The sequence below is a fragment of the Chelonia mydas genome, chromosome 10 (genome assembly GCF_015237465.2).
Source record: "Chelonia mydas isolate rCheMyd1 chromosome 10, rCheMyd1.pri.v2, whole genome shotgun sequence".
Classification (NCBI taxonomy): domain Eukaryota; kingdom Metazoa; phylum Chordata; order Testudines; family Cheloniidae; genus Chelonia; species Chelonia mydas.
The window spans coordinates 50253630-50276577 of record NC_051250.2 but is presented as its reverse complement, the minus strand read 5'-3'; the positions used below and the strand labels follow the sequence as shown (position 1 = coordinate 50276577).

Sequence of the window (22948 nt, the reverse complement as noted above, 5' to 3'; positions counted from 1 at the left end):
TCTTCACAGAGTTCTTAGATGCTAGCTAAGATCATGTTAGGTATCAGGTTAATATCTGATAAGTTCTTTAGCTAAGGCAGGGGAATAGATGCAATGATCTAATAGACTTTTTCTATTGCTAACTCCAATGACATATTTTAGCCCAATGTGCAATCATTTCACCATAGGAGCAAACAAAAGACATTGGGGACTATTGTATCCATAGCTCAACACAGTGTCTTTCCAGATCAAGAATTGCTCCAGTTCTCTGGCACCCTAACACTCTGCTCAAAAATCCAGCTCATCACCAGCTAAGGGCTTTTCCTTATTGTCTGTGCTGCTTTATCCAGTGGCAGTTCTTGGGTTTCTGTTTTACTATCTGCCACATTTCAGAAAGGAGCAAAATGTTTAAAGATGCGAATGATCCATGGACAGAGCACACAAGCCACATCAACACCAGGAGAAGAGCTCAGACGAAGAATCAAAGGTGTAAAAATGGCCTTGAGCAATCCTGCACTGCAAACCCCCCCCCCCCCGTCAGGGAATGGTGCAGGGGACCTTGGAGCCAACACAGAGGGATGTGGAGGTCCAACCATCCTCAGTGGAATGGTTCAACGAGAATGCTGTAGGACTCCCATGTGGATGTTTCTGCAGGAGCAGGTTGATAGCATTACCAGGGCCTAAGGCATTGTGGACAGCAGGTGGAACAAAAATATAAGCTAACTCTAGAAAGTGAAGTTACCAATGGCTTTTCAGTCACGAAGCTATCGTCAGGCATGGTTTGTATAGGACAAGATGATCATGTTGGATGTGGCCATGCAGTCGTAAAGGAAGACATCTGCTCAGCATGTTTCAGCTGAATGTCAAAAACCCTCAAGGTCCAGGCTATTAGTAGTGCTGCCCATTTAGAACTAAAAAAAAGCCCCCTGATATATTAGCACTGTGTTTACGTAATGGAACTGTTAAAATTTAGAAACTCTAGAACCTAATTTAACAGCCGCTGAAGTGGGATAAATTGGCATAGCTCTATGACTTCAATAGAACAACACAGATTTACATCAGCTGAGCATCTGGCCTAATACGTTTATTTATTTTCCTGTCCCAACACTGAAACCTCCTCAGGCAATAGAAGCTCTTCTCTCACTTTATCATTAATTAATGCATGATTCCTGGCAGATTAAGGTTTGTGACTGTCAGCAAACTTTCTCTCTTTGAGTCATGGAAGTTGCATTTAAATTCAGCTTGGCTCAATCATTAGCATGTGTAGTAGTGATCCGTCTTCCTCTACATCTAATTCCCTCTGAATCTAATTTAGAAAAGTGCATTATTGATTCTATCTATTTATCAGATCCTGCGGCTGTGGTGCTGAGCTCAATCTTGGCAGTAACTACAAATGATATAAAAAGAAAAAAAATTGTAGGAGAAAAGCCAGGCATACTGGAAATCTCTCAAATTTACTTAGAATTCAATAGATATTTTTTGTTTGTTTCTTTTTAGAGAAACTCCGATGTTAGCTTTATCTTCAACTCTACGATGCTGAAAAGCTACTGATGGGAAAGACCACTACAGCAATCTCTTTGGCATTACATTTGGAAAAGTTGCAAATGCAGAGCTAGATTATGCATCTTTTCTTTGCGCATAAATCAAAGGGACCACAGCTGTTAGACTGTAAGCTCTTTGGGCAGGGACTATTTTTGTTCTATTTGTATGGCCCCTAGCACAATGGGATCCTGGTCCAAGACTGGGGCTCCTACATGCTGCCACAATACAAATAAATACAAATAATTTTTAAGACGGCCCTGGCAAAAATAGGAAATCAAATCCCCTCCTTCAAACCAAATTCCTCGTGGGAAGCAAATTCACCAGCCACTGAAATAAAGGTAATCGCTTTACAAATAGTCTGAGAGTCAGTTTCTCAATCAACAAAAATTTGCAAGCTGACAGCAATCTTTTCAAGAAATCTACAAACTCTGATGAAACTGAAAAACAAACTGTTGTGTAATAACCAGAAATTTGACACTGAGTTTTGTCATACTGTTTTCACAAAACCAAGTTCCAAGATTTTCATCCAGTTCCTTTCTCCTATAAACCCCTTCTCAAAGCCAACCAAGAAGCCTTAAAGGTTTTGCATATTCTCACTGAGAAGACCAGATAGATTCTGCTGAATTTAAAGATAATTATGAGAACTCTGGCCCATAAAGAAATACAGTATAACACTATTACATCCTATTCTTTTCTAGGCAGCCTGCCTCAATCTTAGGAGGGGGAGTCTTATTCCTGCATCTCAAAATCTGATCACATTTTAAAAAGAAACTTCTGTTTTGTGCCTCATTAGTAATTTAGGAATAAGTATGTTCTATTGCAACTATACCTAATCAATGGATATTCTCTCAAAGTAGGTAGCTTCCTAAAGACTTCATCATTTGGGGCCTGTCACTGGATGCACCAGTCAGAGTTGAGCTAGTGACTCCTCCTGGTCACTCTGGGGATTAGTTCTCAAGGCCAACATCCCCATCTCATATGACTGGCATCATATGGGAGCAGCACTGAGGTTTCTCAGTTGTCCTAACAACTTACTTCTTGTAGGGCCACTAACCACCATTTGACAGTTACAATTTTTGTTGGTGCCATCCAGTTCTGGATTCATATAATTGAACTAAAGCCAAAGGGTTTCATATCCCATTACCAATACCCAGAGGTCTTCAGTTACCCCACTTCTTCCATTTTGGTGCTTATGTAAAATGGAAAGTGTGGTGACTCTTCATATACACTCCAAAAGCCCTTGGATACTGCCATGATGGGTGACCTGCCAGTATGACAGATTAGAGAGATACATTTCATATCTATGTAAAATGTCCTTGCAGGGGATGGGTGAGTCAAAGAAACAGTTTCTAAATCAAACAGCCCTGAGTGATGACTGGATTTCTAACAGGGGCGTAATTCAGTTTGCATGCAATGTTTCTGAAAAAGCAGCAGCAGGTAGAAGGCTAAACACAACTGGGGACATATTTGCATTCTGCAAAAGTATGTTAAATGTGAAGCACGTGCTGCTTTACCCTCCTATTTACCAAGTATGTGAGCTGGTTAGTTTCTTCAGATAAACCATGTTTTACTTTGTGTCAATGTAGATCTGGCAAGTGGCACTGTCTGGTGTATAACACAGTATCCCAAACAACAATACTTTGCACTTGTGTGTAGCACTATTCATTCAATAATCTGACAGCAGTTCAGAGCAGTGAGTAAGTATTATTCCCATTTTACAGATAAGTATACTTATCTGGTGTAGACAGATATACAGGGGCCAAATCCTTGGTCCCACTCTAGTTGCCTTGCACCACCTGAGAGACACACAACAACTGGAAACTCAGTGCATCTGGCCCCCTCGTTATTCCCCCAGCATCAGGAATTCCCTAGGAATAACAGAGCCACCAGAGAGGTGTTATGCCATCCACCCTTGCAGCCAGAGGGGGAAGGTTGTGTGGACAGGTTACTTTTGTAAATTAAAATTAAAGCAACCTGGGTGTTGCTCTAAGTTACACTAGGGGTTGGCTGCAGGGCGGGGGAGCAGCAAAAGGAGACTTGAAACCACCTTTGTTTTCCCTCCCCTCTCAGCTGCACTGCATGTATCTTGTCACAACTGAGGATCTAGCCCAAAGATGTAGTTGGTTCTGCTGGGTGCTGGAACTTCTGATCATCAGGCAATTGATTTAAGCGCTGAAATATGGATTTAGGAGCCTAACTTTAGGCACTGAAGTAAGACAGTCTTAGTCAATATGTCTTAAGTTATCCATTAAAAAACTGAGACATCTAAAATTAAAGGCCATATTTTAAGAATGTGGCTATTAATCTCTGTGCCTGTGAAATAGGAATAACCCTTCCCACCTTTAACACATGCTTTGAGATCTATGAAAAATATTTTAGAGATTTAATAACAGGATATTTTACGTAAAAGGACGTAGGTGACTGATTAAAAGGGTTCTGAAATAAATATTTACTGCTCCAAAATAGTCTATTCATATTATGAGCTATTAAAATGTTCTTTACTGTGACAAATGATAAAATTAACAATTCAACATTATGTTTTAAAACATATCATTTCACAGAATGTTTCAGAAGAATAATGGTTCTTGGAATATTGCAGATATTATAGGTTTGTAAATAAGTAATAAACCTCGAATTGCCCTCATTTTGTCTTCTGTTCCTACTGTCATGCTATATATCATGGCGAACATGGTAAGGAATCTTTTTGTATTCCTTGATTATCCACATGTTGTCTCACATTGTTAAAATATCGCTCATATTCTGAAGAGATGAGTTGTGAGGTGCCAGGGAATGTTTGTTTGGATACATAGCATTATCATGGCAACCAAGGGTACAGGCTTCCCGTATAGCTGGTATGCTTAATTAGTAAAAACCATTCTGGGGCTGGATTCTGATCTGGATGGAATTGAGTTGCCTACCTTCATGAGCTAGGGGCTGAACAGCTGTACTTCAGGGTAGAAAGTCCATTTGTCCTAATTTTAGGGTAATGAGTTAAATCACACATTGTGACTTTGATACAATATAAGGTAGATAACCATTAATGTCAAAAAAGTGAGGTGTGATCAAATTTAATAACATAGGAATAACATACGAATCTAGTTAAGGAAATGACCCTACCAAAATATTAACAATATAACATATTTAATATTAAATTTGAATATTAATATGTTATAATGCTGGTGACAGTGGTATTTATGATACTGATGGCATTCAAAAGTTTGATTCACATGAGGGTTTTTTTCTGCACTTTTTGGTAAAGTGTTTCTTTGTTACATTTTTGGTAACAACTTTTGAAAGCGTGCTGCATCTTCTTGTACCCTCTCTATGCCTTTTAAAGGGTTAGCACATAATGAGAATTTATAAATACTACAGGACTCATGTTTCGATCTTGCCAAAGAAATCAAAGTATCCCAGCACAAAAGAACCCTTGGTTAACCTCCAATTTTCTTCCTGAATCCCACTTCTGAGCTGCATGTTTTAGGCCCCAGCAAATCATAATTATGCCAGAAGTTCTCAAAAAATTCTTCAAAGATCTTTTTATATAATAAATCCTTACGGGCTGAAAGCCCTTCATTTCTCTATTTACATTAAACAAATTATGTATTTCTAGATCTGGTCAAGTCCTCTTCAATAAATACATTTTTCTGAGTCAAATGGGCTTCTGGGAACATGTATGATGTTGCCCCAGCCCTGAGCGTGCACCAGACACGGTAGGGGGACTAACAATGCTGAACTTCAGTTTGAGTTTGGCTTTAAATGCCTTTCAATGCATGCTGACTTCAGGACTGTACATTTATTTTTTCAGAAAAATACTGCATTTGCTTTTGCTTCCATTCAGGTGCTGATTGCTGTGCTACATTATGGAGATTTTTTAAACCATTGAAATGAAGACCACCAGTTACAACATTTTTGCACTATTCCCTTAAATATTTGGGTGACACTTCCAATGATGGTAGCAGTGAGTGGACTGTGGTTTTTGCATGATAGTACATAGAAACTCTATTAACCTATTTTATATTACATAGAAAAACTAACAAACGTATTATGTCACAACTGGTACAATTCAATACTTTGCTTCAAACGGTTAAATGGTATCTAACAATCCACACTTGTCCTGTTAAACTATGGTACATTTAGTTGCTGTACTGGATAAAGGATAGATGTGAGGACTCATATTTCTCACTCCAAATTTTTGCATGATGTGAACCACATTTTGATTTTCTTGTGGACACCCTCTCCTCCCACTAAGATGATGTGATATCCCTGTAGCAACACAAGCTCTTGCTTATATGGAAAAGTAATATGGGGAGTAGTTAGTGTGTTTTCAGCTTCTTTTTTAGGCAATTTAGCCTCAGGAAACAAGGAAGAGGAACCAGCACCTGTGATAAGCCAGCTCTCTGAAGACCACCAGCAAGTTCTCCACAGATCACAGTGAAAGACTTCCTGACTCAGTGGTCTGAGCAAAGAGCTAGGAGCCAGGAACTCCTGGGGGCCCTATCAGTTGTTTGCACACTGCTTCCATCAATTTCAACAGGAGCTGCATACATACAGCTGATGTTATGATGAGACACCCCCCCACACCTTTCAAGTATTGGTCCTGGCTCCCTTGGTGATGGGGAAGTCTGTACTTCATGTAGTTACACAAATCACTCCAATGTCTGACATTGGTTTTGCCTGGAATAGGAAGGGGAGGAACTCAGTTTCTCGCATTACTTATCACTCAACCATGGTACTTCACTCCCTTGAAGCAAATTTAACATGATGCCATTTTTAAGCAGTTAGAAGCAATACCTTTAGTTCAGGCATGTTAATTATAAGCTGTATAGGTAGTTTAACATCTGGATCCTTGGTGTAGTCCATGGGCACAATGTTCGGTGCCATTTCATGGTATCGGCCATGCAACCTGCAAACAAGCAAAAAAGAAGCCATTCCATTCAGTAAACAGGCTCACATTGTTCTGCTGCTCTAGGCCCCATTTACTTTTATTAAAACAAGAGCCTTGCCACTTGAGTCACAGCATTTAAGGCCAGAAGGGATCAACTAGTCTGACATCTTGTGTATCACAGAGTACACCAACAACACCCAGCACACTAAATCCAACAATAGAAATGAGACCAACAGAAATGAGACCCACCGGAGTCTCACCGGAGACCAACAGAAATGAGACCCACCGGAGTCTCACCGGAGACTAAACTATCATGTGCCATAGGCAGAGAATGGGAGGGACCAAAGTGCACCAGTGCTCGAGGCCCCTACAATGGCAGGGAATTAATTAAATAGATATACCCAGATAATCCTGTCAAGCGACCTACTCCCACAAGCTGCAGCGAAAGGCAAAAAAACCCCAAGGTCACTACCAATCTGACCTGAGGGGAAATTCCTTCCTAATCCCACATATGGCGATCAGTTAGACCTTGAGCATATGAGCAAGAACTAGCCAACCAAGCACCTGATAGAGAGAAAGCTAGGTGCCAACGCAGAGCCCTAGCCCACCCTGCCCACTGTCCCATCTCCAGCCACTGCCATCCCAGATGAGACAGAGGAAGGAGATAAAAAACTTCCCAGAATACACTGGGGGAGGGAGCGGAATCTCTTCCTCATTCCTGCCAGTGGCTGGCTCAAACCCTGAAGCATGAGCTTTAGGAACATAAGATAAAAACCAAAAGTGAGCCCCATGGCTGTTGATCCCTGCACCCCACCATCACAAGCAATCCGTCATACAGTTGCACTCAAATTTGTCCAGCTCTTTCTCAAAAATAATTAAGTCGTTTGACCCACAACTCCTGTGAGAAGGCTGTTCGAGAACTTCACTCCTCTGATGGTTAGAAATATTCTTCTAATTTCCAGCCTGAATTTGTTCATGGCCTCTCTCACTTCCAACTGATGAGCCCTCAGCTTGTAGCAGAAATTCTTATTATTAGACCCTAAATGGATGACCTTGCACTTTGTACTAATGAATTTCCGCCCATTGTTGTCAGACGAGTCTTCAAATTCATCCAAATCTTCCTGCATAATATTCCAATCCACCTCTGTATGGACGATGCCTCCCAGCTTTGCATCAGCAGCAAATTTCAGAGCACACTCCTACTTCTTTTGCCAAGGTCATTAATAAAAATACTGAATAAGACTGTTCCCAAGACTGATCCTTGAGGAATTCCACTCGTAACCTCTCTCTGATACAATAATTCACCTTTCAGCACAACCTGTTGTTTTCTTCTCTTTAGCCAATTCCTTATCCACCTTACAATGTTTGTACTGACCCCACCTTCCCTAATTGAATTAAATTAATTTAATTGAATTAATTGACATTAGGTACTGTGTCAAATGCTTTACTGAAGTCCAAATATATTAGATCTACTGAGCTTCCCTTATCAAAAAAATCATTTAGTTTCTCAAAGAGGGAAATCGGATTAGTCTGGCATGATCTACCTTTGGTAAACCCGTATTGCAATACATCCCCTTTACTGTTTAGATCTATGAATTTAATTATTCTTGCTTTCATAATTTTCTCTAAACCCTTGCATACTACTAAGAGAGCATGATACAGTACCTGACATGCAAACAGCAAGTAATGTCCATTAGACCCCTATTAGGGTGCAAAGCAGGAGGGGCATTCACAGGTGTCAGTATACAATAAGCTAGGTACGAAACTGGTGAGTCCGTGGGTGGGTGAGGCCCAGTTTATATAATATGTCCACACAGCAAATGTGGCCCAGGGCAATTCATTAGAGTATTTGCTGTGCAGCTATGCAAGAACAGGATCACCTAGGGTATGTCTACGCAATTGATCTGCAGTGATGCAAGAACGGGGTCATCTGGAATATGTCTAGATTGCTTCTGGGAGCAAGACGCCCAGCCCAGCTCCACAAACTTATGCTAGCAGGGTTCACGCTGATGTTGTAGCTGGGGGCTGGAGCTTGGGCTGTCAAGCCTGAGGCAGCGGTGTTCCAGTCTGAGCTGCAACACCAAAGCAATGTCTACACAGCTATTTTTAGCATCCTAGTGCGAGCCCCCCTAACCCTAGTCTGTGGATCCAGGCTGGGAGGCTTGCCCCGGGTGCAGCATAGACATACCCCTCGAGGGCCAATGACCTGGGCAAAAAGGTATTTAAAAGACACAGAATACATGACTGCGCTCGTGGTCACCCCAGCAAATACCAGAGAAAGCACTTGTCAGTATCCCAGTATCCAGCTGCAATAGTTCAGAGGAGCCCTGGTCTCGCACCAGTGCTGCACCTTATTATTAGTATTGTGGTAGTACCTAGGGGCCCCACTCTGGGATCAGGCCCCACTGTACTAGGTGCTGTACACAAAGTCCCTGTCCCAAAGAGCTTACAGATTAATGAAGATGAGAGAGAACAGGTGGATACAAACACACACAGGGGAACAAAGAGTCAGTTATAATTAGTGTAATAAGCAGTGGGCACAGTGCACCAGCTGCCTTCATCATTGCCAGCCGCATGGCATAAATGTGTTTTAAGGACAAGTTTAGAGGAGGATAACGTAGTAGCTTTGCCACTGACATTGATTTGCTATATGTTCTAGTGAGATAAAGGAAACTTAACCTTGGGCTGTACTGGAAAATACAACAAGGTTGCTCAGCAGCTACTGAGAGCTCTTTACTATTGGCCTGCCGTCTGATCCTGCACACCCTCACTCATCGCCTCAGACTGGATGATCACAATGGTCCCTTCTGGCCTTGTAATTTATGAATAGGTAGCTCCACTAAGTTTAATGGCATTGCACACCTGAGTAAGGACTAGTCTCATGGGAAGATAAGGACGAGTCTCATTCTCTTTGCAGGATTTGGCCCCTAGTTTGGATCAGTATCAATGATCTACAAGTGAAAGATTGCATTACAGTACCAATTCCATATGCCATCTAGTCGAGTGCCCCTTGAAATGATTTTATACAGCTATTTGTGCCTAAATATTTTACATAACCTAGCTATACAGCAAGAAATATCTGAAGGGTCTCATACAGGCCGATCTGCATCAACATTGTAATTTGTCAGCTGTTTCTCTGCAGTTCTCCTCAGCTGCATTCAGTGCGGTTCACAGTACAGCTGCGTCAAGCTGTGATGTGCTCTTTAGTGTCATAGAGAGGCCAGACTGTTTTACAAACGTTTCCAAGAGCAAAATGTTAAGAGAAGTCAATTTCCCCACAGCTATCAAATACAGTTAATCACTTCTAGCTCCCTTAAAAATCTCATTTATGCTTCCAAGATTCCATGTGTAACGTTTTGGCTAAAGTCATTTTTTATGCATTTAGTAGAAGAATGAAAGTCATATTTTTCCTTTACAGGTTCACTTTATTGGAAGGTTTCTATAGGATGTTCTCAGTACTATATGACAGTATGATATAGCCTATCTATGTACATTCACAGATGTAATTTCATCAAGGGAATCTAGGCACATTATATACAAAGCATTTATAAACCACTGCCGGATTAGCTTGCTGATAATCACCAAACCCCAGAGGACAGAATTATACATCTTGGCTTGGAGACTTGGCTATGGCTAAGGATCACAAAATGCACCTCAGGAGGGGGTATTGCAAAGATGCCTGACATGTCTATGTATCTCTTTGCTCGCCGTGTGTAACACAGAGCAGCCTAAGAGCTGCTCTAAATTACATTGGCTGCCAAAAGGCACAAGGGCCTGATACAGACACCAAAGTTTGCGGGAGTATAAGGAAGCTCCAGCCATGTCTCCTTTCTCCTCCAGTTATACCTGCTGCACCAGGAGCAGGAGAAGGGGTGGTAGCATAGAAGCCTCTACACTAGCTCTGTGTCATAAACTCATAGATTTTAAGGCCAGTAGGGAGGAGCAGATCATCTGATCTGACCTCTTGTATATCACAGATCATAGAATTTTACCCAGCAACGCCTATATCGAGCCCAATAACTTGTGTTTGACTCACTGAGGGGCCCCTACGCTGGGTCAATCCCCATGAAGCTGCCCTATTGTGCATAGTTATTTAAAAACAATAATAGCTACTGAGAAGATACTTATTGTCTCCCAGTCTATAGGCTTGTTTAAGCAATCCAAAGGGTGCAAACATCAAAGAACCACAGGCTTGACCATCATATTCAGAAGCACACCAGAAGATTCTCTAAGCTTATTTGAATCAGCTTCTGGCTCATATAACCATCAGCACCTATTGAAATAACATTTTCTTTATCACTGTGCAAAAGCTGCTTTCAGCACACTCACAGTATAATGAATGTGGTTACATGTAATGGATGGTCCTCTGTCAGCAAGCTTGTGATTTATCAAATGCACTTACAATGCCTTTTGTCATACGGCTTCAGTTAACTAGTTTTGGTGCTGCAGTTTGGAGGTATGTGAATAATAATAGAATGGGGCCAGAAAAAAAAGTCAGATTCCTATAGTGAAATCCTGGCCCAAGGGAAATCGATGGCAAAGCTCCCATGCACTTCAGTGGGGGGTCAGGATTTGACCCCAAGTGTGAAAGGGACTCAAGGAAGACTGTTTCTCACATTCCCATGTGATAGGAGATAAAATTCAGAGGGAGGATAACCAGTGGTTAATCTCCAGCTGTCAGTAGGATATCTTTCAGGTATTTATTTCTGGTTCAACTTTAGCCTACATTTCCCTGATGATTATATTGTATTTCCTTGATGGTTATATTAACCTTTTGCTTCCTTAACATACCTTTGCAACAAAATAGTATGGGTTTGTTTTCTATTGCACAAGGAAGAAACTTTCATACTCTTGCTAATCATGAACAGAGCTAAGTTACTGTTTGTAAAACACTTTGAAGATGTTAGGTGCTGCATACTGTAACTGCCACTGTCTGTACCCACTTGTTGTTTGTGTCTTGTCTTATACTGAGATCATGAGCTGTTTGGGGGCAAGGATTGTCTTTTTATCGTGTCTTTTTGTGGCACCTAGCATAAGGGGGGCCTGGTCCACGACTGGGGTTCCTAGGTGCTACTGAAATAAAAATAATAATACTTCTATTATTAATTTTGTTTATCTCAGTTTAGATAAATCTATTCCCACCAGCAGGCATGCAAACAATTAAAATAACAGTTCACACAGATGTTATGTATGCAGTGTAGCTCTAGCTGTGTCAGCCCCAGGCTATTAGAGAGACAAGGTGGGTGAGGTAATATCTTTTATTGGACCAATTTCTGTTGGTCAGAGAGATAAGCTTTCAAGCCACACACAGCTCTTCTTCAGGTCTGGAAAAGGTATTTCCGGCATCACAGCAAAATGCAAGGTGGATTGTTTAGCATATCCTGCCAACCAATCCTGCATCTTGGCACAGAGTTAGACTAGATGACCCTTGCGGTCCCTTCTAACCCTATGATTCTATGATTATAAGTAGTTAGCACATACTGTAAGGGACCATTCAAGGTAGAGCAGCCTGTTAACACCTCTGCAGTCATAGGACAAAATGAGGGGGTTAATGGGTTACAGATTGTTGTAATAAACCATAAATCCAGTGTCTGTTCAGGGCATGATTTTTAGAGTCTAGCAGAGTAATGAATTTAAGCTCCCAAGTTTGTCTTTTTAAAGTGCTGTGAAGGTTTCCTTCAAGGATGAGGACCGATGGGTCACATAGAGACAGCAATGTACTGAGCCCTTGCACAACAGAATTAATTCAACCAGCCAGTAATTTAAGCAGCAAGACCCCACTAAAACCTCTCCCTCCCGAGGCCTCAGCCTGCCCTCAACGCCACAGCCAACAGATATTCTTTATATAAGAACTGAGCTGTTTCACCCCAAGGTGAGGGACCACATTCTGGAGTCAAGGGGTCTTCATGGAAAATATCCTGCTGACAGCTCTTTCTGGAGTTCCCCTCTCACGGCAGCTGTGGCAGTATCACAAAGAGCAGATGGAGCTGAACATAAAAGGAGTGTCCAAGTCTTGCTAGCATTTTTTGCCTGCATCTTAGGAAAATAATGTCTTCAACTATGATACACAGCAAGAATTGTGCCATACAGGAAATTAAATATCCCACTGACCTCATCACATTTCAGCAGCACTTGGTATCACACAGGTAGTTTGCTGACTCTGTCCAATATGCAATTTCATAAATACTGTGCACTTTGATATAAAGCAGCCATTTCTCACTTTAAACAGTTCTCTAAACAGCATTTGCAAGGGCTTCTCTAAATGCCCTGGGAAAAGCAGTTGAAAACAAAACCTCCAAACCAATATTAATTTTTAGGACTAATTAATCTTTTAACCTTTTTTAGCCTTCAGAGACTGGAATGGTGTTTCATTCTACAAAAATATGGTATTCCCTTCCCTCCAAGCCTCCCTACATGTATTGTCAATGGGATAGCTGGGCATCATTCTGGACTCCATTCCAAAGCACACCTACAATGAAGTGTTCCTATTCATATTGCTTAGATTTCCTCTTCTCCGGTTCTCTCTTTAGTCCCCTCCTATCTGGCTTCTGTGCTGTCCATCCACCAGAACTTCCCTCAGCACGGCCACTAATGTGACCTCCTAGGTAGCCATAGAAAAGTAGCATTTCCCCATAGATCTTTTCAAGATGCTTTGCTGGAATCAGAGCAACAGTTTGTGTTTCATAGATTTTCCCCTGGGAGAGAACCATTAGGATTATAGTTTGACCTGCACAACACAGGGCATAGAATTTCACCCAGTCTTGAGTGAAATTTTGATAGAGATACAAAGGCGTCTTGTGCTGCTCACCAAATTAACTGGTGTCACAATGACTGATGTCCCCCGTGCAAGTAACATTCTGCTAGGAACAGCACACTGGGCAGGTATGTGAGAGATGGCAATGATGTATCCCCGCTGTTGTGGACTAGTGTTTGTGTGCAGTATCTGACTTTTTAAAATAAGAGCAATGGATGAGGGCTCAATGAGTGGTTGGTGGGAAGGGTTAGGAGGACAGCAGCAGTTGGAATAGCCGTTATTTTTGCTCAGTATAAAGACCGAACTCAGTCTTTTTGTGACACATACAAAGCACAAAGTAAACACAGCCCAAGAGTGATAAAAGGACCTTTCCTGCTAATGAACCCTCTATCCTGTCCAGAGAAACCAAATCAATCCATTTATATAGAAATGGGTCCAAATTCTGATGTGGCTCATCAACGTGATATGTGAGTTTCAAATGGAAAATAAGATATGGTGTTGTTAATCTCATCCCATTCAGAAAAGCGATTGGGTTTCATATTAGATTACAGAACTACTTTTGTTGTCCCACAGGATACCAAGCAACTTGTGTCTTCCAGTGTAAGGCCAACAGTAGTTCTCATCTTATTTACCATGGACCCATTTCACGTAATTAGCTTCCTTGTAAAGCACTTTGGGAAGTAAAATTGTGCAAGAGCGGTGTGCCTCCTTGACCAATGCATCCTGTCTCCTTGTTTGTGCTTTTCTCATTGCTTAAACATTTAGCTGTTGCAACTGTATAAAGGAAAACGATATTCCTGCAGCACATTTGCATCTCTTTGTGGCATTTCAGCAGTCCACGAATGTTAGGAGGCATCACCAAGGGAACGTTACAAGCAGTGTTCCTTGGCAGACTATTAGAATGATTAAGCTACACAACAAGGCAGAAAGACATAGAAAGTAGTATGTTCCATGTGGTTAGCTTATCAGAGATTGTAAATAAAACCCATTCCACTTTGCCCTACTGCAGGGAAGCATGACCAGAATTTTAGAATTGGACAACACTTATGATCAGAGAACTAAGTTCGTTTTTTAGAATCAGAAGAAAAATGCATATTCTTAGGTAGAAAAACACAGCACCATGTACCTGAATATCTGTCCTTCCTATACTTGGTAATAATGCACCTATGTGTTTTACCTGGAAGTCTCTCTATGAAAACCCACAAAGGTTTATTTTTAAAGAAAGTTGAACTAACAACAGGTGCTTATCAGAGCCCTTCTGCAAATGCTAGCTGTGAAAGCTGGGACGGGCAGGGTGCTCTATAAATGGTTTAATAATTAACCGTCATTTTGACTGAGCTGCTCACCCATCTGATTGTCCTCCCTCCTCCCATCCTCCCATCAAAACACCAGGGAGTTAGAGACAAGAGAGGAATTGTGAGGTAAAGGGCAGAAAGGGTTTAAATGCCACCATCCCAATGGTAGAAAAATCATTTTATTCTCTATTGCTTGCTTTGTTTCTTTGTTACCTCAGAGCAGATCTCTCCCTTCTTGGGCCCATCCATCTACTAGCTAATGGACCAGTACCTCAGGTTTTACCAGCTGAGAATTGGGCCCATAGGCTTTAGTTCTAGCTCACTCACAGTTGAAGGGAGAGGCAAGTCTGACAATCTAAACTGAAACTCAGAGTCACAAACTTCTCCCATTCAGCCCTAAATTCTATCTCTTCTCTCACCCAGGTAATTGTCTGATCACCTGGCTTTTTATCTCACTGCCATGATGTTTTTACTAAAACGTATCTATTGATTTTTTTCTATGCTTTTTCATATACTGTTTATTCCGGCATTGATCCTCGAGCACGGAGAGCTGGGAATATATCCGTTGAAGTGGAATAGGATTTCCAGCTACTTCCTGTAAATAATTAACCTTTTAGACAAAAAACAAAGGCTGTCCCTGTTCTTTTCTGGAGTCTGACAGACAGGACGTATTGACAGGTTTCTGAGAATCTTTGGAGATGGGACCAAATGAATGAATAGCCTGCTGCAATGATATTCATGGCTGAACTGTACAAACAATTGCTTTATTGTAAAACATTTCATTCAGGATAATGGATGACTGCACAAAGTACAGGAGAAGAGGGAGTAGAATTTTAGCTAGAGTAACAGTCCCAGTTGTGATTAAACACTGTGAACTGAATAAACAGTTAAGGCAGGATAATGCCATTGTGCACAGGCTGAGAATGCACAATTTAAGTGGAACATTTTCCCTATAGCAGCAGTTCTCAACATGGGTCGCAACCCCCTTTGAAAGGGGTTGCCAGGGCTGGCTTAGATTTGGTGTGGCTTGGGGCTGAAGCCTGGCCAGGGCTGAAGCCAAAGCCCGAGGGCTTCAGCCCTGGATGGCAGGGCTCAGGTTGCAGGCCCCCTGCCCGGGGTGGAAGCCCTTGAGCTTCAGCTTTGGCCCCCCCTACTCAGAGCGGTGGGGCTCAAGCTTTGGCTCCCCCACCCAGAGCACTGGGGCTTGGGTGGGCTCAGGCTTCGATCCCCCTCCTGGGGTTGTGAAGTAATTTTTGTTGTCAGAAGGGGGTGCAATGAAGTTTGAGAACCCCTGCCCTATAGGATAAGGTAATCTCAGTTTCTCAGGGCAGTTGCCTTGGCTTGGGGAGGTAAGGAAGAGATTGCAGGAGGCTCCTTGAGGTACCCACTGCATCCTTATGGGATGCAATCTCTGCTGAAACTGGACTGTGTCTACAGACACACCCATCTAAGCTCCTGCTAGAATGTGGAGACTGATACGAGGGGGAGAGAACGCAGACCTCTAAAAAGTGTAGGAAGGGCCATTCCTGAACATGTGACCTGCTCTACTCCACCAGTTTTATCTCTGCACCTACCCTATGTACACCTATGTAGTCAACTCTGCACCTCTCCATTAGAGCCACTGATTCATATTTTAGCTGATACCTGGAATTAAAGTTGCATTCTGGTGTGTATTTAGGGAAATAGGAGGTGGTTTATGTGGTGCTGGCAGCTGGCTAGCTCAGGTCAAGACCTCAAAGAAGTGTTAAGTGTACCAGTTCATTGGTGGGTGAACTTCAAAAGAATGTTAAAAGGTACTATTGTATATCTAGGCAATTCACTCTTTAGAATAGATGTTAAATGTATTTGTCTTCATCTACCTACATTCTGTTTAATGTATATTAATGTAACTTAATTAACCTGTTGTTGCTATATCCTTTTTCTCAAAAAGAAAAGGAGGACTTGTGGCACCTTAGAGACTAACCAATTTATTTGAGCATGAGCTTTCGTGAGCTACAGCTCACTTCATCGGATGCATACTGTGGAAACTGCAGAAGACATTATATACACACAGAGACCATGAAACAATACCTCCTCCCACCCCACTCTCCTGCTGGTAATAGCTTATCTAAAGTGATCATCAAGTTGGGCCATTTCCAGCACAAATCCAGGTTTTCTCACCCTCCACCCCTCCCCCCCCCCCCCCAAACTCACTCTCCTGCTGGTAATAGCCCATCCAAAGTGACCACTCTCTTCACAATGTGTATGATAATCAAGGTGGGCCATTTCCTGCACAAATCCAGGTTCTCTCACCCCCTCCAAAAACCACACACACAAACTCACTCTCCTGCTGGTAATAGCCTATCCAAAGTGACCACTCTCCTTACAACATGCATGAAAATCAAGGTGGGCCATTTCAAGTACAAATACAGGTTTTCTCACCTCCCCCCCCTTTTTTTTTCCAAAAAAACCCCACACAAACAAACTCACTCTCCTGCTGGTAATAGCTTATCCAAAGTGACCACTCTCCCTACAATGTGCATGATAATCAAGGTGGGCCATTTCCAGCACAAATCCAGGTTTTCTCATCCCCCTAACCCCATACACACACAAACTCACTCTCCTGCTGGTAATAGCTCATCCAAAGTGACCACTCTCCCTACAATGTGCATGATAATCAAGGTGGGCCATTTCCAGCACAAATCCAGGTTTTCTCACCCCCGCCCCCAACACACACACACACACAAACTCACTCTCCTGCTGGCAATAGCTCATCCAAACTGACCACTCTCCCCACAATGTGCATGACAATCAAGGTGGGCCATTTCCAGCATAAATCCAAGTTTAACCAGAACGTCGGGGGGGGGGGGGGGGGGGGTAGGAAAAAACAAGGGGAAATAGGCTACCTTGCATAATGACTTAGCCACTCCCAGTCTCTATTTAAGCCTAAATTAATAGTATCCAATTTGCAAATGAATTCCAATTCAGCAGTTTCTCGCTGGAGTCTGGATTTGAAGTTTTTTTGTTGTAAGATAGCGACCTTCATGTCTGTGATTGCGTGACCAGAGAGATTGAAGTGTTCTCCGTCTGGTTTATGAATGTTATAATTCTTGACATCTGATTTGTTTCCATTTATTCTTTTACGTAGAGACTGTCCAGTTTGACCAATGTACATGGCAGAGAGGCATTGCTGTGCTGGAAATGGCCCAACTTGATGATCACTTTAGATAAGCTATTACCAGCAGGAGAGTGGGGTGGGAGGAGGTATTGTTTCATGGTCTCTGTGTGTATATAATGTCTTCTGCAGTTTCCACAGTATGCATCCGATGAAGTGAGCTGTAGCTCACGAAAGCTCATGCTCAAATAAATTGGTTAGTCTCTAAGGTGCCACAAGTCCTCCTTTTCTTTTTGCGAATACAGACTAACACGGCTGTTACTCTGAAACCTATCCTTTTTCTGTGTCCTGTAACTCTGTAATTACCTTTACATTATGTATGCAACGCTACTTAATTAACATTAGGTCAAAAGGCCTGTATTTAAATGTTTAGTTGTGAAGTTATTTGATTTGTAAAATCTAATGAAGAATTGTTCCTGGCCATCACATTGTGTTTACTTTATCTCTAAATAGCCTATCAACTGGAACTGAAGCCTTAGAACTTTGAATGATAAGGTTGTTGACTTCTAAGCATGGGTCATTATATGAAAAACAAAGGAAGATCCACAGACTTTATCTTCCTTTAGTCAACAAAGCAAGGCCCACTAGGTGATGAAAACACTTTCTAAAGACTGTTTTCAACTATAAAAAGGCACAGTGGGAATGATTCTGCCTCTCTAATTCATCTGAATTCTGTTAGGGGGCATTCCAAGATACCAGACAGAGGTCCCCAAAAGACATTTTGGGAAGCCCTGAGGAATTTACAAAAAGACTCTAAGAGACTGGCAGATTACTACATCTCTCCTATCATTTTGGACTTATAAACTTTAACTCACCTGTTACATATTTTATTTGCTTTAACCTTGTAATAACTCATTTATTTTCCTAGCTAATAAATCTTTAGTTTACTAAAGAAATTGGCTACAGTGTGTCTTTGGTGTGAGATCCAGAAGCATCCAATGACCTGGGGTGACTGACTGATACTTTGGGGTTAGAAGAACCTAGTGTATGTGATTTTGAGTTTTAATAATCTTTTATCACAAAGTCTAGTTTGTTGGGGTGATAAAGAGCAGCTAGAGAGCATAAGGGGACTGTCTGTGACTCCATGGTAAAATTAATACTGTATAGTGAGCCACAAGTACACTTTTGTTACTGGCCAAGTCAGGGTTGGCTCTATGGTTTTTGCCGCCCCAAGCAGTGAAAAAAACTGCCGCCGCGGATGGCAAAAGGAAGAAGCTGCCGCCGATTTGCCGCCACAGCCGGAGGAACTGCCGCCCCTTTCTAACTGCCGCCCCAAGCACCTGCTTGGAATGCTGGTGCCTGGAGCCGGCCCTGGGCCGAGTGAAACCTAATGATAGAATGTACCAGCAGTCTGGGAGTGTCTGCCCTGGTTTCTGACAGTCTGACCAGAGTTTGGCACTCTTAGCTGCGAGCCACTCCAGGCACCATGACAATTAGTGTAGTCTTTTCAGGATTCACATGCCACAGGTCAATTGGGCTTTAAGATAAGAACCCAACACTAATTAAAGTTTAAAGTTTTATATTGAGAGTTTTAAGGATTAAAGATTAGTTACAATGGGTGAACCACAAACATATGAGGGTCTTGACAGAAAAGACCTTAAGCAGTTGTGCTTTTTCAGAAAAATCATCAGAAAAATCATGGACTATGACCAAAACGCAAAGACTCAGCCCCTTCTCCCCCATGTCCCAGATGCAGAAGTGATCCAGATGCAGATCCTGGCAGATGAGAAATGACACCATCAGGAAATGATGGAACTCCGAATAAAGGAGAAGAAAGATACAAGAAAGATCTAGCATAGCACATCTGTTTCTGTGTTTGTCTAATATAAATAGCAAGTGTCTAACCCATCCCAGGATAACAATTCACTATTAAGTAAAGTATCTTTTAGAGGAAGAGAGGGCAGCTGCTCAGCCACGATCAAGGATACTGTATGTCTTTTCCATTCATTTTTATTTCCCTCTCTATATATTACTATCTTATTCTAGCATAGGCCTGCTTCTGTTGCCAAAATAGGGCACATATTAGGTTCCACCTAGCTTTATCAAGCTGCAAAGATGAACTCCATTTTCAAAATCCCCGGCAAACTTGTGTTGTTGAGCAGACCAGTTACCCTCTAAAAGGCTATTTCTGGTAATCACACACTGCTTTATGGGAGCTGAGTGTTGTATCATCAATCTCTACAATTGACATTAATGGAGAACTGGCAGACAGGGTACAGTGTATGAAGGAGTAGAATAGCTTTGATTATGCAGCATGGCATCATTAGATAGTCATTCAGGAATGTGCTTTAGTAACAAGCTGCAGTTTACCTGGGTTACTGCACTAGCTTTTCACCTCTGCAGACTTGGATTCAGATTTGATTTTGACAAGGGAGCTGAATGCATTTCTAATCAATCTTACACAGTGTAAAAACCAAAGTATAGAGGGGCTATTTCCTAAACTGAATACTTGCTTCATTTTAGGGCCATAATCCTCCTATTTTTATGAGGCAGATAATCACATCAGTCAGTCATGCAACAGCCACTATTTGGAACAAGTATAGTTCTCAGTGCTGAGAGTCAGATTCAGCTATCAGTTCCCAAAAGTTGCAATGAATGGCACTGCATGGAATATTATCTGCTGAGAGTCATCTCTTGCTGAAAACTATTATTAATCACAAATTAATACAGCACATCACTCGTCTTCTATGCTAAAGGCTAGCAGCTCTAACACTTGCTGTGTTCTTACAGGAGCAGAAGACACTTCATCTTTCATCTGATGACCTCTGGTCATACCAGCCTGAGTTGGATCAGAGACCTGGAGATGAAGGTCTCTCTTGCATTACCTAGATTCTGAGCTCTCCATGCCCTTCAAAGGAGGAGGGGTATTTGGAAATAATTTAAAATTGCATTAATTACTCTGGTCCTTTCCCCTTTCATGAAAAACTCCATATCTTGTCAGAAGGGGGCAATGTGGGGTTTGCCCCCTAGAAAAGGTTTCAGGGTCTGTCCCAACCCTTGGGATCTGGGGGGAAATTGGGGCCAACCACGTGGAAGCCCCCCTCATTCTAGCCCCCAACAGCTCCCACTTCCCTTGCAACGTGGCTCCATTGGCTGCAGCAGTCCTGCAGGCTATAGTATCTTCTCCAGGGAATCTCCAAGGGACCAGAGAGGGATAAGCATCCATCTACTCTGTACTCTGACCTGTTCAGTCTTGACCCTGTGGAGATCCCAGATGCAATATGTGTTCTGGTGGCTGAGGGGAGAAAGGAAGAAGTTGGTGCTGTGGAGGTGATTGGGTCCTCCCTTCCACATAGGAGGGAGCAGACCCATTGAGGGTTCTCTTTTGGCGATAGATCTCAGGAAGGGAGCATCCCAGGCCTCTGACCTCACATGTGTGGGCTTAGAGAGCCTATTATTTCAGTAAAATGGCCAAGTGGATTTCCAAGCTCTCACAACTGCAGTGACTGTTTTCATTTGCTGTCAAATTTTTATCGGAGCGAGGCTCAGATTTTCCCAAGGCAAGACCCAAAGGCAAACTCTTCTTTGGCCTGGTACCCATAAATCACCACCAAGTTAGGCAATGACAACACACTATAGCTGGCTACACTGCCTTTGTGATAAGAACTCCACACACAGAGGAATGCTGAAAACAAAAGATAAAAGCTGATAATGGCTCATTGATTAAAAATAAGTAGAAGCTTTAGTGGCCATTCGACCCTAATACATTAAACATCTCATTAACTCTGCAGTGCTTTCACAATATCATAAGCTAGCAGTAGAGGCAAGGTAAGAATAGATTGCACATATTTATTCAGGAATATTATATATTCTCCTATACATCAGGAATTTATTCAAACACATTTGATAGTGTGAATCATTTAAATGAAAAGAAAAGGAGTACTTGTGGCACCTTAGAGACTAACAAATTTATTTGAGCATAAGCTTTCGTGAGCTACAGCTCACTTCATCGGATGCATACTAACAAATTTATTTGAGCATAAGTTTTCATGAGCTACAGCTCAATTCATCGGATGCATTCCACTGAAAGCTTATGCTCAAATAAATTTGTTAGTATGCTCAAATAAATTTGTTAGTCTCTAAGGTGCCACAAGTACTCCTTTTCTTTTTGCGAATACAGACTAACAAGAATGCTACTCTGAAACCTGTCATTTAAATAAAAACATCCGAAGTTGAATTATAGATTACTTTGCATATTTATAGAAAATTACATGCAAAATGGCTTTACTAGATTTCAGTGACAATGGCGTGTCTTGGAAAGAACTATCAGTATCAAGTGAAATGCTGATTAGGTCACATCTTCTCATTATAAACCAGTTCACCATTCACTAGTGACTCGTATCAGCCCATCACCATCCCAAGATAATGCAACAAAATCAGCATAGCTCCTCTCAATACCATTTTCTTCCAGTGCAAAATATGGCTTCTAGCTTATGAAAAAAAACATTTCAGAGATGGATTGTGCTCAAGTGAGAGTGTGCCATTCAAAACACTCATTTTTATACATTATTTTCACTCCATTTGTATTATTAGTAATTAATTTAACCTATGAACTAGCTGTTTACTTCTGAGGCAGGTTTCTCTGTGCATTAGCTACCCTATGCGGGCAAAGAAATTCTGTGTTTTACTTTAGGGTCCAATCCTGCAAGGTGTTATGCACCCTCACAGTTCCCAATGAAGTGCTTATGTGGTCAGGTTAAATCACAGCAGCAGCCAAGTCCACTCCTGGTGTAAGCAGGCACTATTCCACCGGCATCCATGAAGTCACGCTGCTTCACTCCAGTAGTGAATTTTACCATAGGTCAGTATTGTCTATCAGACAAGACAAAGAAAGATCTCAGCCCTGGTCTACACTACAGGGTTAGGTCGAATTTAGCTGCGTTAGGTTGATTTTAAAATGAATGAGTCTACACAACCAATCCTGTTCCATTGACCTAAAGGCTCTTAAAATTGACTTCTGTATTCCTCCCCGGTGAGGGGAGTATCGCTAAAATTGACCTTGCTGGGTTGAATTTGGGATACTGCAGATGCAATTTGACGGTACTGGCCTCCGGGAGCTATCCCAGAGTGCTCCAATGTGACCACTCTGGACAGCACTTTGAACTCCGATGCACTAGCCAGGTACACAGGAAAAGCCCCAGGAAATTTTGAATTTCATTTCCTGTTTGGTTAGCGTGGCAAGCTCAGCAGCACAGGTGACCATGCAGTTCCCCCAGAATTGCAAATGAGCTCCAGCATGGACTGAAAGGGAGACACTGGATCTGATTGCTGTATGGGGAGAAGAATCTGTGCAGGCTGAACTCCGATCAAAAAGAAGAAATGCTAATATATATGCCAAA

The 22948-nt window shown here is 41.9% G+C and overlaps 1 protein-coding gene and 1 long non-coding RNA gene across 3 annotated transcripts in view; one reads left to right on the top strand and one right to left on the bottom strand.

Moving 5' to 3' along the window:
* CIB2 (calcium and integrin binding family member 2) overlaps positions 1–22948 on the bottom strand; it is a 123118-nt gene that overhangs the window by 36625 nt on the left and 63545 nt on the right. For both annotated transcript variants that reach the window (XM_007068342.3, XM_043523574.1), the window contains one exon: positions 6313–6424. In XM_007068342.3, coding sequence (XP_007068404.1) covers positions 6313–6424 — 112 coding nt within the window. The remainder of the gene's footprint in view (positions 1–6312; positions 6425–22948) is intronic.
* Positions 6099–22644, top strand: LOC122461919. The gene is made up of 3 exons (XR_006284183.1): positions 6099–6109; positions 10277–10281; positions 22444–22644. It is a non-coding gene; the product is annotated as an uncharacterized LOC122461919 (long non-coding RNA).